This window comes from Triticum aestivum, chromosome 2D (assembly GCF_018294505.1).
Source record: "Triticum aestivum cultivar Chinese Spring chromosome 2D, IWGSC CS RefSeq v2.1, whole genome shotgun sequence".
Classification (NCBI taxonomy): Eukaryota; Viridiplantae; Streptophyta; class Magnoliopsida; order Poales; family Poaceae; genus Triticum; species Triticum aestivum.
This window is the reverse complement of record NC_057799.1, coordinates 640732835-640752618: the sequence shown is the minus strand read 5'-3', so window position 1 is coordinate 640752618 and position 19784 is coordinate 640732835. Positions and strand designations below refer to the sequence as shown.

The 19784-nt window shown below is 43.8% G+C and overlaps 1 protein-coding gene across 5 annotated transcripts; it reads right to left on the bottom strand.

Annotated features, from left to right (window-relative positions):
• Positions 1-593: 593 nt before the first annotated feature.
• On the bottom strand, positions 594-5083 carry LOC123055271 (uncharacterized). 5 transcript variants are annotated; one of them, XR_006426564.1, is made up of 7 exons: positions 4807-5068; positions 4598-4667; positions 4396-4504; positions 3076-3137; positions 2162-2998; positions 1765-1994; positions 605-1644 (listed from the first exon to the last, which is right to left on the bottom strand). XR_006426564.1 is itself a non-coding variant. In XM_044479262.1 (3 exons), exons 1-3 carry the CDS (start codon positions 2247-2249, stop codon positions 1531-1533), a joined length of 432 nt encoding a protein of 143 aa, XP_044335197.1. In that variant the 5' UTR covers positions 2250-2462; the 3' UTR covers positions 604-1530. The 5 variants fall into 5 exon arrangements, 1 of the variants encoding a protein (XP_044335197.1); XR_006426565.1 differs by having other exon boundaries at positions 594-1644; positions 1765-1914; positions 3076-4504; positions 4807-5080; XR_006426563.1 differs by having other exon boundaries at positions 595-1644; positions 3076-4504; positions 4807-5079.
• Positions 5084-19784: the final 14701 nt, after the last annotated feature.

Sequence of the window (19784 nt, the reverse complement as noted above, 5' to 3'; positions counted from 1 at the left end):
CTCCACTTGAGTGAACATGCTATGTTGTTGTCTCTGCCTTGCTCGCTGGTTTGACAAATTATGAAATGTTAGCTATGCTATTTGTTCATTTCCGGTATCAGTTTTGTCATGTTTCAGATAAAGAGAGAGCATTAGATCCAGTTAAATTTAGTTAACACTGTAGATAAACAACCTTTTCCCTGTACTTCTTCTCTTGAAAAAGAGATAACACTGCAGTTTCTGTGTTTCAGAGAAAGAGATAGTGTAGATCAAGTTAAATTAGATAAAACTGCAGATAAGCAATCTATTTTCCTGTACTTCATCTCTTGAAAAATGTTCTGTCAGTTTTTCAGAATATAGCTAACATTGCAACCAAACATGCATCCAGGCATGGTGATCCTGGGCATCGGTCAAACATCTGGCATAACATTCCGTCTGCCGTGTCGCCAGTGGCATACATACATGCAGGAATATCTGTGATTAGTTTACATCTTTGTATAAGAGAAAAGCATCTCGATCGATCTTGTGTCAGACGCACCTGATATATGGCTCCAGTTTACACACAACTGAAGAAGAAAAATGTTACTGCATGATGAAAACAAATAAGCAAGTGGGTCATGCACCTGAAGAAGATTCACTTGTTTCCTCGAGTAAAATCAGACTACCAACCGACTCTATTTAGTTAGACAAACAAGCAGGTAGAAGCTTCATGCTATGCTACCATAATAATATAAGTCAGCAACCACCAGTAGTAATTAACCAGAGAACAAGACCAAAGCAGATTAATCAACACAGAAATGCTTAAAAGTCTTAGTTGGACAGGTTATAGTTGGACATCTTACATATATAACCAGATGCAGATACATAGCATAAGTCATAGTTGGACACCTTGCATATAGAGCCAAACACAATGCAGAAATACTACTATAGGGAGCAGCTCTTAAAAGATTCGTTCGGTGTCAGGCTCTCCGTTCAGTCCTACTTGTGTGAACGCAACCTCTGGTTCGTCCCTTTCAAAATCCCTTTCGATAGCTGCAAGCATCTCCATGTCCGAAGCAAGACGGGACCAAGCAACAGAGATCTCCACCTCAGCACCGAGGAGGGGCAGCATCTACCACGAACTATGTTGCATTCTTGGGCATCGAAGTAGACCTGAGCTTTTGCAGGGACAATGCCGGGTGGTGCATAGGCCTGTATTTCAACTTCCAGGTGTCCGCTTGGTTCTACAGAAACAACTTGCCTTGACAGATAAAGGTATCCATTTGAATTCGCAGGTCTTCTCCCATCTTTTGAATCAAGCAGCAAGATTTCCCCAGATGAAGGCTCGGCAACGTACTTGAGTTCACCATCACTGTCCTCCACAAGTTCCCGTGATACCGGGGAGCAAGCAACCCGAACACCATGTCCAAAAGGCCACAACCCGCCGTATTTGATGACACGTACGCCCAAGATGGTGGCCTGGACCGAACCTAGAAATCGCTCCGGTCGTAACTCCGTCGTGCAGAAGCAGTTCTCAAAGCAGATCGTGGATACACCAATACGACATCGGATTTAACGGTATGTATCGGTGATCAACGGCCTGTCCCGAGACTTCACGCTGCCTTTCACCATAAGCTGGACCTCATAGACCGCACGAGACAGGCCGATCAGGCGCAGATAAGGATCCTGCGTGCAAAATCATCATCATATCAAGCACCGCACTGATTAATACTCAACAAGGGAGGACACAGGCAGCAACATCCCAAAAGGAAAATGGAGAGCAAATTAATACACCAGCAACCGTACATCTTGAGTGAGTTTTTGGGAGTTGTTCCTATCACAAAAGAAGAGAAGGTGACGGTTGTAGTCCGCGGTATCACGAGCAGCGACCACCCCATACACGGACGATGGAAATTTGAAGCCGCCTTTCACTTCCATGAGCTTGAAGGAGAAGATCTGCACGACAGATTCTATGTCAGCACCGCATGGGATGCGCCCAGGTGCCAAGTTTGCAAACTGCATGGAACTCAGTGTCGCTGCACCCAAGTAAATCTGATGTGAGAAATCTAACATGAACTGATACGTACTACTAGATTTTCCCAGAGTAAATCCCCTATTCACTTGTTAAGGAAGGACGATCGGTAAAGGTAAACTAATGAAACAAGAGTGAGGAAACAAAGCCACAGGTTTAGTTACTACTCACTCTTGTTAAGGAAGTGGCCGCTGCGCCGGCTAAACGCAGTCTCCCAGTCATGACGGAAGAAATCAAACATGTCCTTCTCAATGGCCATCGCCCTGGCCTCCTTGGCTAATTGTTGCTCTGTTTTGCCCCTGTCTATCTCATCGTCGTCGACACCATCAGCGTCAGCTTGAGCATGGCCATCATCGTTTATGGGCACTTTTGCCGTTGTGTTGGTGAGAATGGGATTAGGTTTGACCGTTTGAGTACCAAATTCTCTGATACATCTGTAACTTGGACATCTGCCTCCATCACTGCCTCTGCATCAATCTCTGACATTGGTGTAGGGCCGGTGATCCTTCGGACTTCCTCCTCCTCCATGGCTGGCTTGCCCCACTCCATCTCATCCTCTTCCTCCTCATCACCGCAGCCATCAGCACTACCATCACAATCATCTTGAATTGGATCTGCTCCTATTGTCAAACCGAGATCATTCACATGCTTCTCCAAGGGGTCAGTCGGATCAGATATCGCGGGGGAACTGTGGGCAGTTCCGGCGGTTATCCCCAGACGCTTGCGCAAGACCTTGATACGATTGCTGACAAAACCAAGTCCCTTCTGTGTGTCCAATCTACAGTACGAGTTGGAAGAATCAAACCTCTCCTTCATCAGCGTATTGCGGAGCTCCGTGAAGAACTCGAGCTCATCAGCAAGGTCAGCTCGATTCTTCTTGGGACGAGACTGTACGATCTCCCCTTCCTTCTGCATCTCCCTCTTTTGCCGGGCCGCCAGCCCGCCACCCGCCGTCGCTCGCCTTTTGTGGTTTCTCTCGCCGCCGCCTGGTCCTAGCTTAGGGTTTCCCTGAAAGAGGTTTCTTTTTTCCTGAGTGATTCTAGGAAAACTTTGGGCTCATCAGTGTGGGTGTGGGGTGGCCATACCTTTCGTCTCACTCTCAAAATAATTGCTTGTAGTAGTGGTTTGCTGCTTAATTAGTAAGTATCTGTACCACAAAATGCTAGGGTTGAATGCAATTGAAGTTCTTTTGCTAACTCGTAGATGACGAAAAGTAACAACTTGATGCTGCAGCTCAGAGGCATATATCAGACCAGTGAAGAGAGAAGCGTAAGAATACCGTATAGCACTTGTATCATCAGAAAAGTGAAGATGCAATTTGATGTTTTTGCAAGTTCCAACTTCTCGTTATTTTGTTAAATACAAAGTTCATTTCAAGTCAAGTTTAACAGCTCATACATCCCAATAAGACTTGCTTAATGCACGCATCTTACGAATGGTTGTACTGATGTATTGATATTATATTATATAAAAGTTTTATAGTTCAATGGCTGGTTACCAACTGAAGGTCTATCCCAAATCAAGTCCAAGTAGGTCAAAACAATCAGCCATTTGCTTCCTCCCATAGAAATTTCCTGCTAATTATGTCTTATGCCTCACCATTGCCTTAACGCACACAACTCTGCTGACAGCAGCACTACAAGTGCAGGCCACAATGTTTTCATGTGCACGGAAGGTGATGATTTCCACTGCTGTAATAGCCTTGAAGCACCTCTTATTGGTTGGGCCCTTTGCAATTATAGCTACCTAAGACACAAAGATATGATGATACTTGTGGTGATTTGGGTAAAAGAACAGGTCATCATTATGTGGGGGTATCTGGACCAAAGAGCAGAGTGATTTCATATCCCTTGCTATTTCGTTCTTACTCTCGAATAAGTACAATTTGTTCTTACTCCTGAATAACCACAAAAAGAACAGAAACTATGAAACACTTTAAGCCACAAAACATGAATCTATGGTTCGTACTTCAGCCTACCAAACCAGCAAAACAACATAGTCACGTCTATTTAAAAATTTACAATGCAAACGGACCTGATAGATTATACAGAAGTATGTAATAGATACAAGAATGCAAAACAGAAAAGAAATACTCCCTCCGTCCAGAAATACTTGTCGGAGAAATGGATGTATCTAGAGTTCTAGACATATTTTAGTTCTACATACATCCATTTTTATCCATTTCTTGTACAAGTATTTTCGGACGGAGGGAGTACTGCAAAACATCTTACATCAGTGAACAGAGGTAGCATATGTTAACCTCAATACAAGTTGGCCTCAAACACATTCTTTCTCAAGCAACTTAAATAAAAATACTACCTTTTGAGCATGGCTAAAATAGTTTAGGCAGAGGGGACAATTATCAAGAAAATACCAGTACTATAATTATGAATTAGTGTACGCACCTTAATATGATCCCAGTCTATGTTAACAACGGCAAGCCTTGTGAGTTTCCTTGTCAATCATAGGTGTCATGCCTCGCCATCAAGTAATGAGCAATGCCACTGAAGAGCACTACATAAAAGAAAACTTGAGCGTGAGCCTGAGCCTGAGAGGATACTTATCAAGAAAATACTAGTACTCTAATTAATGAACTAGTGTACGCACCTTAAGATGATCCCAGTCTATGTTAACAACGGCAAAGCCTTCAAGTAATGAGCAATGCCACTAAAGAATACTGCAGAAAGAAAAACGTTGAGCCTGAGCCTGAGCGTGAGCCTGAGAGGGAAAGGAAGCGAGGAGCCCACCACCGACTTGCCGCCGACGAGGTGCTGCTAGATCCTGAGAGGGGAAGGGGAGGGAGGTAGGGAACCCACCACAGGATTGCTGAACGCGAGATGCCGGGGCCTCGGATTGGGAGGATGCGACGAGCACAACGCGGGGGCGGAGCTTGGCAACGGATCTGGACCGCCGTCGCCGTCGCCGTCGGCAAGCGAGAGGGAAATTATTGGGGAATTTCAGGGCCTGTGCTGTGCTGCGAAGGGGACACGAAGAAGAAGGATACTTAGAAAAAATAACTACTCCACAAGATCTGGGCCATCCAATTCCAATCCCGCAGTTTTGATTGATTTTTTCTAGTTTTTTTCTACTAGATGCCTAGTTTCTATCCCAGTCTTTCCTCCTGGACTAGAGACACGGATCATCAAACGGACAACACAACATTTATGAACATTCAGACGTGGCCGTGGACAGCCGGACAAAGGGAGGCCATCCAACTTTAGTCACCAAATAAAATGAACACCTACTTTTCATTCTTTTTATGGATTAATTTTTACAAGGCAAAAGAACCCTAAAACAACTAAAAATCATCAACTAGCGGACGATGTGTGACAATCCCGCCTCGTCGTCATTGGCGTCTGGCCTGAACGAGGCGAAGGTGACGACGAAGGCCTCTTGGCAGCATTGTCATGCTGCTTCGAGGCATCGTTGTCCTTCACATCCAAGCCCTCGAAGTGTCGATTGCGCTTCACCTCATTGACGTAGAGCTACCAACGCTCACAACGGATTGAGCGGGCGCTTTCACGAGGCAAGCACAACTCGGTTGACGTAGACGCTCGTCGGGGTCCGCCGCAACCATGGGAGTGACATCAACTTCGGACACACGCTTCCCTCTAGTTGGTCCTCTATCCAGGAGCTGGAGGTTGTGGTCCGCCAGCAGCTGCTTGAACGTGGACACCTATGCCTCCTCCACTGGTGCAGGCGTTAGTTCCTTCTCCTCCACCTCCACCAGCACCCAGTCGTAGTGTTGCCTCGCCTACAGCATGCTGAACTCGGACACCGATGGCTCCTCCACCGACACCTCCTCCATGGCGACTTCCACATGGCCATGGGATTACCATCCTCCTCGTGCTCCTCCATCCCTTCCTCCGAGCGCTCAGGTGAGCTTGGAGGTTTGCCCACATCAATCCGGGCTTGTCTCAGGCTTCCACGTCATGGATCTCCGTCCCGATTCGGGTGTAGCGGGCCAGCATGAGCCTCCGATAGCACATATAGCAAATGACCGGGCCATGGCGATAGCGGACGAGGATGCGGGGGGGGGGGGGGGGGTAGTGTTGGGGAACGTAGTACTTTCAAAAAAATTCCTACGCACACGCAAGATCATGGTGATGCATAGCAACGAGAGGGGAGAGTGTTGTCCACGTACCCTCGTAGACCGACAGCGGAAGCGTTATCACAACGCAGTTGATGTAGTCGTACGTCTTCACGATCCGACCGATCAAGTACCGAACGTACGGCACCTCCGAGTTCTACACACGTTCAGCTCGATGACGTCCCTCGAACTCCGATCCAGCCGAGTGTTGAGGGAGAGTTTCGTCAGCACGACGGCGTGGTGACGATGATGATGTTCCACCGACGCAGGGCTTCGCCTAAGCTCCGCGACGGTATTATCGAGGTGTAATCTGGTGGAGGGGGCACCGCACACGGCTAAAATATCGTATATCAAGTGTGTCCATGGGGTGCCCCCTGCCCTCGTATATAAAGGAGCAAGGGAGGAGGAGGCCGGCCCTAGGAGGGGGCGCACCAAGTGTGGAGTCCTACTAGGACTCCCTAGTCCTAGTAGGATTCCACCTCCCATATGGAATAGGAAAAGAGGAAGGGGAAAAGAGAAGGAAGGAAGGGGGCACCCCCCTTCCCTAGTCCAATTCGGACCAGACCAAGGGGAGGGGTGCGGCCACCCTTGAGGCCCTTTTCCTTCCCGTATGGCCCAATAAGGCCCAATACGTATTCCCGTAACTCTCCGGTACTCCGAAAAATACCCGAATCACTCGGAACCTTTCCGAAGTCCGAATATAGTCGTCCAATATATCGATCCTTACGTCTCGACCATTTCGAGACTCCTCGTCATGTCCCCGATCTCATCCGGGACTCTGAACTCCTTCGGTACATCAACATACATAAACTCATAATAAAACTGTCATCGTAACTTTAAGCGTGCGGACCCTACGGGTTCGAGAACTATGTAGACATGACCGAGACACGTCTCCGGTCAATAACCAATAGCGGACCTGGATGCCCATATTGGCTCCCACATATTCTACGAAGATCTTTATCGGTCAGACTGCATAACAACATACGTTGTTCCCTTTGTCATCGGTATGTTACTTGCCCGAGATTCGATCGTCGGTATCTCGATACCTAGTTCAATCTCGTTACCGTCAAGTCTCTTTACTCGTTCCGTAATACATCATCCCGCAACTAACTCATTAGTCACAATGCTTGCAAGGCTTATAGTGATGTGCATTACCGAGTGGGCCCAGAGATACCTCTCCGACAATTGGAGTGACAAATCCTAATCTCGAAATACGCCAACCCAACAAGTACCTTTGGAGACACCTGTAGAGCACCTTTATAATCACCCATTTACGTTGTGACGTTTGGTAGCACACAAACTGTTCCTCCGGTAAACGGGAGTTGCATAATCTCATAGTCATAGGAACATGTATAAGTCATGAAGAAAGCAATAGCAACATACTAAACGATCGAGTGCTAAGCTAACGGAATGGGTCAAGTCAATCACGTCATTCTCCTAATGAGGTGATCTCGTTAATCAAATGACAACTTATGTCTATGGCTAGGAAACATAACCATCTTTGATTAACGAGCTAGTCAAGTAGAGGCATACTAGTGACACTCTGTTTGTCTATATATTCACACATGTATTATGTTTCTGGTTAATACAATTCTAGCATGAATAATAAACATTTATCATGGTACAAGGAAATAAATAATACTTATTATTGTCTGTAGGGCATATTTCCTTCAGTCTCCCACTTGCACTAGAGTCAATAATCTAGATTACACAGTAATGATTCTTACACCCATGGAGCCTTGGTGCTGATCATGTTTTGCTCGTGGAAGAGGCTTAGTCAACGGGTTTGCAACATTCAGATCCGTATGTATCTTGCAAATTTCTATGTCTCCCACCTGGACTAAATCCCGGATGGAATTGAAGCGTCTTTTGATGTGCTTGGTTCTCTTGTGAAATCTGGATTCCTTTGCCAAGGCAATTGCACCAGTATTGTCACAAAAGATTTTCATAGGACCCGATGCACTAGGTATGACACCTAGATCGGATATGAACTCCTTCATCCAGACTCCTTCATTTGCTGCTTCCGAAGCAGCTATGTACTCCGCTTCACATGTAGATCCCGCCACGACGCTTTGTTTAGAACTGCACCAACTGACAGCTCCACCGTTCAATGTAAATACATATCCCGTTTGCGATTTAGAATCGTCCGGATCAGTGCAAAGCTTGCATCAACGTAACCATTTATGATGAGCTCTTTGTCACCTCCATATACGAGAAACACATCCTTAGTCCTTTTCAGGTATTTCAGGATGTTCTTGACCGCTGTCCAGTGATCCACTCCTGGATTACTTTGGTACCTTCCTGCTAGACTTATAGCAAGGCATACATCAGGTCTGGTACACAGCATTGCATACATCATAGAGCCTATGGCTGAAGCATAGGGGACATCTTTCATCTTCTCTCTATCTTCTGCAGTGGTCGGGCATTGAGTCTTACTCAACTTCACACCTTGCAACACAGGCAAGAATCCTTTCTTTGCTTGATCCATTTTGAACTTCTTCAAAACTTTGTCAAGGTATGTGCTTTGTGAAGTCCAATTAAGCGTCTTGATCTATCTCTATAGATCTTGATGCCCAATATATAGGCAGCTTCACCGAGGTCTTTCATTGAAAAACTCTTATTCAAGTATCCCTTTATGCTATCCAGAAATTCTATATCATTTTCAGTCAGTAATATGTCATCCACATATAATATCAGAAATGCTACAGAGCTCCCACTCACTTTCTTGTAAATACAGGCTTCTCCAAAAGTCTGTATAAAACCAAATGCTTTGATCACACTATCAAAGCGTTTATTCCAACTCCGAGAGGCTTGCACCAGTCCATAAATGGATCGCTGGAGCTTGCACACTTTGTTAGCTCCCTTTGGATCGACAAAACCTTCTGGTTGCATCATATACAACTCTTCTTCCAGAAATCCATTCAGGAATGCAGTTTTGACATCCATTTGCCAAATTTCATAATCATAAAATGCGGCAATTGCTAACATAATTCGGACAGACTTAAGCATCGCTACGGGTGAGAAGGTCTCATCATAGTCAATCCCTTGAACTTGTCGAAAACCTTTCGCAACAAGTCGAGCTTTATAGACAGTAACATTACCATCAGCGTCAGTCTTCTTCTTGAAGATCCATTTATTTTCAATGGCTTGCCGATCATTGGGCAAGTCAACCAAAGTCCATACTTTGTTCTCATACATGGATCCCATCTCAGATTTCATGGCCTCAAGCCATTTTGCGGAATCTGGGCTCACCATCGCTTCTTCATAGTTCGTAGGTTCGCCATGGTCTAGTAACATGACCTCCAGAACAGGATTACCGTACCACTCTAGTGCGGATCTTGATCTGGTTGATCTACGAGGTTCAGTAATAACTTGATCTGAAGTTTCATGATCATCATCATTAACTTCCTCACTAATTGGTGTAGGTGTCTCAGAAACTGGTTTCTGTGATGAACTACTTTCCAATAAGGGAGCAGGAATAGTTACCTCATCAAGTTCTACTTTCCTCCCACTCACTTCTTTCGAGAGAAACTCCTTCTCTAGAAAATTTCCGAATTTAGCAACAAAAGTTTTGCCTTCGGATCTGTGATAGAAGGTATACCCAACAGTCTCCTTTGGGTAACCTATGAAGACACATTTCTCCGATTTGGGTTCGAGCTTATTAGGTTGAAGTTTCTTCACATAAGCATCGCAACCCCAAACTTTAAGAAACGACAACTTTGGTTTCTTGCCAAACCACAGTTCATAAGGCGTCTTCTCAACGGATTTTGATGGTGCCCTATTTAACGTGAATGCAGCCGTCTCTAAAGCATAACCCCAAAACGATAGCGGTAAATCAGTAAGAGACATCATAGATCGCACCATATCTAGTAAAGTGCGATTACGACGTTCGGACACACCATTACGCTGTGGTGTTCCGGGTGGCGTGAGTTGCGAAACTAATCCGCATTGTTTCAAATGTAGACCAAACTCGTAACTCAAATATTCTCCTCCACGATCTGATCGTAGAAACTTTATTTTCTTGTTACGATGATTTTCAACTTCACTCTGAAATTCTTTGAACTTTTCAAATGTTTCAGACTTATGTTTCATTAAGTAGATATACCCATATCTGCTTAAATCATCTGTGAAGGTGAGAAAATAACGATATCCGCCACGAGCCTCAACATTCATCGGACCACATACATCTGTATGTATGATTTCCAACAAATCTGTTGCTCTCTCCATAGTTCCAGAGAACGGTGTTTTAGTCATCTTGCCCATGAGGCACGGTTCGCAAGTACCAAGTGATTCATAATCAAGTGGTTCCAAAAGTCCATCAGTATGGAGTTTCTTCATGCGCTTTACACCGATATGACCCAAACGGCAGTGCCACAAATAAGTTGCACTGTCATTATTAACTCTGCATCTTTTGGCTTCAACGTTATGAATATGTGTATCACTACTATCGAGATTCATTAAAAATAGACCACTCTTCAAGGGTGCATGACCATAAAAGATATTATTCATATAAATAGAACAACCATTATTCTCTGATTTAAATGAATAACCGTCTCGCATTAAACAAGATCCAGATATAATGTTTGTGCTTAACGCTGTCACCAAATAACAATTATTTAGGTCTAATATTAATCCCGAAGGTAGATGTAGAGGTAGCGTGCCGACGGCGATCACATCGACTTTGGAACCATTTCCCACGCGCATCGTCACCTCGTCCTTAGCCAATCTTCGCTCAATCCGTAGCCCCTGTTTCGAGTTGCAAATATTAGCAACAGAACCACTATCAAATACCCAGGTGCTACTACGAGCATTGGTAAGGTACACATCAATAACATCTATATCACATATACCTTTGTTAACCTTGACATCCTTCTTTTCCGCCAAATACTTGGGGCAGTTCCGCTTCCAGTGACCAGTTTGCTTGCAGTAGAAGCACTCAGTTTCAGGCTTAGGTCCAGACTTGGGTTTCTTCTCCTGAACAACAACTTGCTTGCTATTCTTCTTGAAGTTCCCTTTCTTCTTCCCTTTGCCCTTTTTCTTGAAACTAGTGGTTTTACTGACCATCAACACTTGATGCTCCTTTTTGATTTCTACCTCCGCTGCCTTTAGCATTGCGAAGAGCTCGGGAATAGTCTTATTCATCCCTTGCATGTTATAGTTCATCACGAAGCTCTTGTAGCTTGGTGGCAGTGATTGAAGAATTCTGTCAATGACGCAATCATCCGGAAGTTGAACTCCCAGTTGAATCAAGTGATTATTATACCCAGACATTCTGAGTATATGCTCACTGACAGAACTATTCTCTTCCATCTTGCAGCTATAGAACTTATTGGAGACTTCATATCTCTCAATCCGGGCATTTGCTTGAAATATTAACTTCAACTCCTGGAACATCTCATATGCTCCATGACGTTCAAAACGTCGTTGAAGTCCCGGTTCTAAGCCGTAAAGCATGGCACATTGAACTATCGAGTAGTCATCAACACGTGACTGCCAGGCATTCACAATGTCTGCAGTTGCTGGCGCAGGTGGTACACCTAGCGGTGCTTCCAGGACGTAATTTTTCTGTGCAGCAATGAGGATAATCCTCAAGTTACGGACCCAGTCCGTGTAATTGCTACCATCATCTTTCAACTTTACTTTCTCAAGGAACGCATTAAAATTCAACGGAACAACAGCACGGGCCATCTATCTACAATTAACATAGACAAGCAAAATACTATCAGGTACTAAGTTCATGATAAATTCAAGTTCAATTAATCATATTACTTAAGAACTCCCACTTAGATAGACATCCCTCTAATCCTCTAAGTGATCACGTGATCCATATCAACTAAACCATGTCCGATCATCACGTGAGATGGAGTAGTTTCAATGGTGAACATCACTATGTTGATCATATCTACTATATGATTCACGCTCGACCTTTCGGTCTCCGTGTTCCGAGGCCATATCTGTTATATGCTAGGCTCGTCAAGTTTAACCTGAGTATTCCGCGTGTGCAACTATTTTGCACCCGTTGTATTTGAACGTAGAGCCTATCACACCCGATCATCACGTGGTGTCTCAGCACGAAGAACTTTTGCAATGGTGCATACTCAGGGAGAACACTTATACTTTGATAATTTAGTGAAGGATCATCTTATAATGCTACCGTCAAACAAAGCAAGATAAGATGCATAAAGGATTAACATCACATGCAATCAATATAAGTGATATGATATGGCCATCATCATCTTGTGCTTGTGATCTCCATCTCCGAAGCACCGTGCTTGTGATCTCCATCTCCGAAGCACCGTCATGATCACCATCGTCAACGGCACGACACCTTGATCTCCATCGTAGCATCGTTGTCGTCTCGCCAACTTATTGCTTTTACGACTATCGCTACCGCTTGGTGATAAAGTAAAACTATTACATGGCGATTGCATCTCATACAATAAAGCGACAACCATATGGCTCCTGCCAGTTGCCGATAACTCGGTTACAAAACATGATCATCTCATACAACACATTATATCACATCATGTCTTGACCATATCACATCACAACATGCCCTGCAAAAACAAGTTAGACGTCCTCTACTTTGTTGTTGCATATTTTACGTGGCTGCTACGGGCTTAGCAAGAACCGTTCTTACCTACGCATCAAAACCACAACGATAGTTTGTCAAGTTGGTGCTGTTTTAACCTTCGCAAGGACCGGGCGTAGCCACACTCGGTTCAACTAAAGTGAGAGAGACAGACACCCGCCAGTCACCTTTAAGCAACGAGTGCTCCGAACGGTGAAACCAGTCTCGCGTAAGCGTACGCGTAATGTCGGTCCGGGCCGCTTCATCTCACAATACCGCTGAACCAAAGTATGACATGTTGGTAAGCAGTATGACTTATATCGCCCACAACTCACTTGTGTTCTACTCGTGCATAGCATCAACGCATAAAACCAGGCTCGGATGCCACTGTTGGGGAACGTAGTACTTTCAAAAAATTTCCTATGCACACGCAAGATCATGGTGATGCATAGCAACGAGAGGGGAGAGTGTTGTCCACGTACCCTCGTAGACCGACAGCGGAAGCGTTATCACAACGCAGTTGATGTAGTCGTACGTCTTCACGATCCGACCGATCAAGTACCGAACGTACGGCACCTCCGAGTTCTACACACGTTCAGCTCGATGACGTCCCTCGAACTCCGATCCAGCCGAGTGTTGAGGGAGAGTTTCGTCAGCACGACGGCGTGGTGACGATGATGATGTTCCACCGACGCAGGGCTTCGCCTAAGCTCCGCGATGGTATTATCGAGGTGTAATCTGGTGGAGGGGGGCACCGCACACGGCTAAAATATCGTATATCAAGTGTGTCCATGGGGTGCCCCCTGCCCCCGTATATAAAGGAGAAAGGGAGGAGGAGGCCGGCCCTAGGAGGGGGCGCACCAAGTGTGGAGTCCTACTAGGACTCCCTAGTCCTAGTAGGATTCCACCTCCCATATGGAATAGGAAAAGAGGAAGGGAAAAAGAGAAGGAAGGAAGGGGGCGCCCCCCTTCCCTAGTCCAATTCGGACCAGACCAAGGGGAGGGGTGCGGCCACCCTTGAGGCCCTTTTCCTTCCCGTATGGCCCAAGAAGGCCCAATACGTATTCCCGTAACTCTCCGGTACTCCGAAAAATACCCGAATCACTCGGAACCTTTCCGAAGTCCGAATATAGTCGTCCAATATATCGATCTTTACGTCTCGACCATTTCGAGACTCCTCGTCATGTCCCCGATCTCATCCGGGACTCTGAACTCCTTCGGTACATCAACATACATAAACTCATAATAAAACTGTCATCGTAACTTTAAGCGTGCGGACCCTACGGGTTCGAGAACTATGTAGACATGACCGAGACACGTCTCTGGTCAATAACCAATAGCGGGACCTGGATGCCCATATTGGCTCCCACATATTCTACGAAGATCTTTATCGGTCAGACTGCATAACAACATACGTTGTTCCCTTTGTCATCGGTATGTTACTTGCCCGAGATTCGATCGTCGGTATCTCGATACCTAGTTCAATCTCGTTACCGTCAAGTCTCTTTACTCGTTCCGTAATACATCATCCCGCAACTAACTCATTAGTCACAATGCTTGCAAGGCTTATAGTGATGTGCATTACCGAGTGGGCCCAGAGATACCTCTCCGACAATTGGAGTGACAAATCCTAATCTCGAAATACGCCAACCCAACAAGTACCTTTGGAGACACCTGTAGAGCACCTTTATAATCACCCATTTACGTTGTGACGTTTGGTAGCACACAAACTGTTCCTCCGGTAAACGGGAGTTGCATAATCTCATAGTCATAGGAACATGTATAAGTCATGAAGAAAGCAATAGCAACATACTAAACGATCGAGTGCTAAGCTAACGGAATGGGTCAAGTCAATCACGTCATTCTCCTAATGAGGTGATCTCGTTAATCAAATGACAACTTATGTCTATGGCTAGGAAACATAACCATCTTTGATTAACGAGCTAGTCAAGTAGAGGCATACTAGTGACACTCTGTTTGTCTATATATTCACACATGTATTATGTTTCCGGTTAATACAATTCTAGCATGAATAATAAACATTTATCATGATACAAGGAAATAAATAATACTTTATTATTGCCTCTAGGGCATATTTCCTTCAGGTAGTTGGACGGCAGCTTGGATGATGAGAGAGGAGCTCAGAGGGGTAGGGTTTGGTGCGTGTTTGGCCGGCTTAAATAGTCGGGGTAGGCAGAGCAGCGGGTTGCATGTGGAACACGAGAGTAGCCTTTCCTTTCGTCGTGCTGGTGTAAATGCTTGGTAGGAGAAAAATCAGTCAGTCGGCATGAATGTGGTGTGGAGGGCAATGGAACACGACGGGAGAGGCAAGGGAGGAGGGGTTGGGTTGGTGCGTGTTGCCGGAGTCCAATGTGGCACAAGTCCAGAATCCCACAAACCACCCATCAGTTTGGTCTTGTTTGAGGGATTTCAGACATTTGGACTGCTTCAAACAAATTTGGTGACTACGGCTGTATGACCATAAGTGTCTAAATCATCCAGTCGAGACAATGATGCGTGATTTGGTGATCCGTGTTGGAATTTTCTGTCTTCCACTGTTTGGACATTTATGAGAGATTTAGTGATCCATGTTGGAATTGCCCTGTATGCAAATATTTGTGCATATGTTAGGCCCTATTTATTTTTTGAGCCTTTACCTATGCTTTTGCTGCTTTTTAGCCTTCCCAAAGAAAAAGCCCTGTCAGACACCTGACTTCTCACTTGGGTTCCCTACAAGCTGCTCTCCTAAATGCACTATGAGAAAAAAGCTTGTCCAAACAAGCTTCCCACAAGCTCCACCGTCTTCTCAGTCCTCACCCAAAAGCATGGCTTTCCATTTTGCTCTAATTACATAAAAATGCCATCGATACTTATAGCTCGTGCCCGTTTAGTTTTCCCCCATCTCACACGGCCCTCACCCCATTCCGCCCACCCCTGAGCTCATGAGAAAGAGAACAGAGGAGACACACTAGGGTTCGGGGTCGCTGCCGCCGCCATCTCCGACCACCTCGATAACCAGGGCTCATGCCCCCTCAACCGTCCTCTTCCCCGCCTCTCCTCCTCGATCTGGGAGCTTGCTCCCTGGTCTGCTTCGAGCCCCCCATGACCTAGCGTTTCCGCCATCTACAACAACAACGCTAACATGATCCAGTCATCCTCAACCATCTCCAGCCATGACACCAACGGCATTCGGCCTATTAAAGTGGTATTAAAGTGAATGTGTGCCAAGCTTTTAAATCTAGGACAATATGACCGATATATAGGTTGATATGTCAGTTTTGGGGCTCTACTGATATAAACATAACATGTCATTTTGTAAATAACATTTCCACACATATCACCGATATGGACCAAAATATCGACCGATATGACCGACAACTGACCCAATATGTCCACTGATATAGATGATACATATCAAATGTATCTATAATTTATTGTTCCATGCTATTATAGTATCAATCTTGGATGTTTTATATTCATTTACAAGCAACTTTCTATCATTTTTGGGGACTAACCTATTAACTTAGTGCCCAGTGGCAGTTGTTATTTTCTGCATGCTTTTGGCTTTTCAGGAAATCAATATCAGACGAAGTCCAAACAAAGAAAAAACTTTGGATTATGTTTTTTTGGACCAGAAGAGACCCCAGAAGGTTCGGGAGAAGGTCAGAAGAGCGAGAAGGCCACACGCCTGGAGGTGCCACGAAGTCCAAGCTTGTGAGCCCCTCGTGGCACCTCCAACCCTAGTTCCACCTCTATAAATACTCAAACATTCCCCTACCGTCAGAGAGCCACCTGAAATACTTCTTCCACCGCCGCAAGTTTCTGTTCTCGTGAGACCCCATCTGGAGGCCTCCGCCGGCACTCTGTCGGAGGGGGAATTGATCACGGAGGGGCTCTACATCAACCTTTCTACCTTCCGATGATGCGTGAGTAGTTTACCACATACCTATGCGTCCCTAGTTAGTAGCTAGATGGCTTCTTCTCTCTCAATTTTCTTCAATACAACGTTCTCCTTGATGTTCTTGGAGTTCTATCCGATGTAATGACTTTTTGCGATGTGTTTGTTGGGATCCGATGAATTCTGAGTTTATGATCAGATTATCTATGAATATTATTTGAGTTTTCTCTTAACTCTTTTATGCATGATTGCTATAGCTTTGTATTTCTTCTCTGATTTATTGGTTTGGTTTCGCCAACTAGATTGAGGTATCTTGCAATGGGAAGAGGTGCTTTGTAATGTGTTCGATTTTATGGTGCTCAATCCCAGTGACAGAAGGGGACATGACACGTATGTATTGTTGCTATTAAGGGTAAAAATATGGGGTTTATTCATACGTTAGTTTATCTTGTCTACATCATGTCATCTTGCTTAAGGCATTACTCCGTTCTTTATGAACTTAATACTCTAGATGCATGCTGGATAGCGGTCGATGTGTGAAGTAACAGTAGTAGATGCAGGAAGGAGTCGGTCTACTTGTCTCGGACGTGATGCCTATATATGATCATTGCCTTGGATATCGTCATGATTATTTGTTTTTCTATCAATTGCCCAACAGTAATTTGTCTACCCACCGCATGATATTTCCTCGAGAGAAGCCTCTAGTGAAAACTATGGCCCCTGGGTCTACTTTTACCACATATTATAGATCCAAAAATACCTTGCTGCAATTTTCTTTCTTTATTTTATTTTATATTTAGTGTGATCTATTTATGTATCACCATACAATTTAATCTTGCAATTAACCGCCAAGGGATTGACAACCCCTTGTTCGCGTTGGATGCAAGGATTTGTTATCTTATGTGCAGGTACTGCTTACATAGTGTTGTGTGGTTCTTCTACTGGATTGATAATCTTGGTTCTTAACTGAGGGAAATATTTATCTCTACTATACTACATCATCTTCTCCTCTTCGAGGAAATCCTAACGCAGCTCACAAGTAGCAGTAGACCGGTACGTCGATGAACACAATTATTTCTCAGGAAGTGGTGAATTATATATATATATATATATATAGCTTTATCGTATTATCAAAGTGATGCATAATGTTTCATAGAACACATATATAACATATTGTTCTTAATCTTAGAGTGAGGATTTCGTGAATCTATCTTAAATAGTTAATTAATTAATAAGTTCATAAACTAGGGAAAAAACGCTAGACCATTGACAACATATATTTTATTTTTACTAACAAGACATTTTTTACAAAGAATATTGGGAAAAATTCTGGATAAATTTTCTCCGATATATCACCCGATATCCGACATCCGATATGTTCAAGCCAAACCGATACGAACCCGATATACGATATTTTGAACCTTTATGTGTGCATATGTTAATTTTTCAGCTAAAATAGGTGCTAAGCATGTTTATTGAGATAATCTAAAACATAGCCTGATACCAGTGTTCAAATAGCATCTTCGATATCCAGGGGCATTATAGACTTTTACCAGCATTTATAGCCTCACCAGGTATCCTAGAAAAGTTTCCAAGTAGGCTTTTTGGTCTTCTCGGTTTCTACCAACTCCAGCCCACTTCTCAGCTTCTACCAGCTTCAACCGCTTATCGTTCAGCCGAAACCCAAATAAACAGGGCCTTAGTCTATGACGAGAAATACAAGCAACACCACATGTCAAAGAGGTTGTGCACACAATCATAAAGAAGGAAATGCTCGTGCTCATTCATTGAAAGGGATGTGATGTGAATATTAAGGGAAATGCCAGAAGAAAAGCATGTAGACAAGTACATACACATGCGAATCTAATTGTATATTTATACACATAATAGTACAGTTCTTTGATCATTGAAAGAACACTGAAAGAAGAAAGAAAAGAGAAGACAAAATTCTGGAATTGGTAATGGCAACGTCGAACACTCCGAAGGTTCCCCATTATTTATGGACATACCTTGTCGATTACTATGGTGTTTTCATATGCATTATGGAGATGTCAATGTAAGTAAATTAAAGATCAAGGATTTGAATCATGCAATGCATAAAGATCCTCGGTTATAGTTTCTACATCACAGTTTTTCTTACATCAAGCTCAGAGACTCAGAGAAACACCCCTAGAGCACTTTTCCAACAGTGCAAGGAAAAAAAAGTGATGCCCACTCTCAAACTCACCATAGAACAAACAAGTCAAGTCAAAAATATTTTGTCTCTTAATTAGATTAACTCTGGGCAATACCTTTGATCCTAACCAATCTATAGTAAAACATGGAACTTAGGAGAAATGGGTATCTTCCACAAGAATTTCCAGAAGGGGGCATACGCACACCCCAAAACTAATGATGTTGTAGAAAGATTTTATGGTATAAACCCTAGAAATTTCAAGCATCCACAAGTTTATCACCACCCCCTTGTGGTTTTACATATTGCACCCCGAGCAAAAGCTCAAACCATTTGGGCATGAAGCTAGGATCAACATAACTTCGAAAAGTCAATTTGAGCACAAGCCCATCCCAAACTTGGGCAACAAAGCTTTCTTGTTGCTGATTCCACCAACACTAAGCTAATGTAATGTAATGTAATGTATGTGGACGTTGCTATCCTATACTTATAGGACACCAATAACTCCCGAACGTTCGCTCTGGGAGCTCCCCAGACCGAACAAAAAGTTCGTAGCGACCCATCAATCAAAACGAACTACAATCTTCGGCTAAGAAAGATTCCACACCGAACGTTTCTTCCATGCGACCTTTTTCTACTGGCCCAACAAGCACTAATTCTAGCAGGCCCAGATAATAGAAAAAGACCACAATGGTAGAGGAAAACATATTATAGAAAACACGGCAAAATCTACTGCATGTGCTATGGCATTTTTGTTCTGATCATAATATATATCCATGGCAAGAAATACATGGTTTTGTAATGAAAAGAACAAGAAAAATTGCCATGATCAGACAAATAAATATCTGCCATGGTAAAAAAGGCAATATATTTTCCATGGCAAAAATACTTTTATTCAATTGGCAACTGTTAGTTCAATTTGCCATTGCAAAAATTTACTCTATTTTTTCCATCGCAAAATTTTACACTATTCTTCCATGACAAAAAATTTACACTATTCTTCCATGGCAAAATTTACACAAATATCCAAAGTATTAATAAGCTAGCAATTTCACACATACT

Bases quoted from the DNA above. Each gene is read 5' to 3' on its own strand.
- LOC123055271 (XM_044479262.1), bottom strand. From the start codon at position 2,249: ATGGCCATTGAGAAGGACATGTTTGATTTCTTCCGTCATGACTGGGAG. The intron at 1,995-2,161 runs GTGAGTAGTAAC...ACTTGGGTGCAG, and splicing joins CGGCCACTTCCTTAACAAGA to CGACACTGAGTTCCATGCAG. The intron at 1,645-1,764 runs GTACGGTTGCTG...TTTTGCACGCAG, and splicing joins CCCAAAAACTCACTCAAGAT to GATCCTTATCTGCGCCTGAT.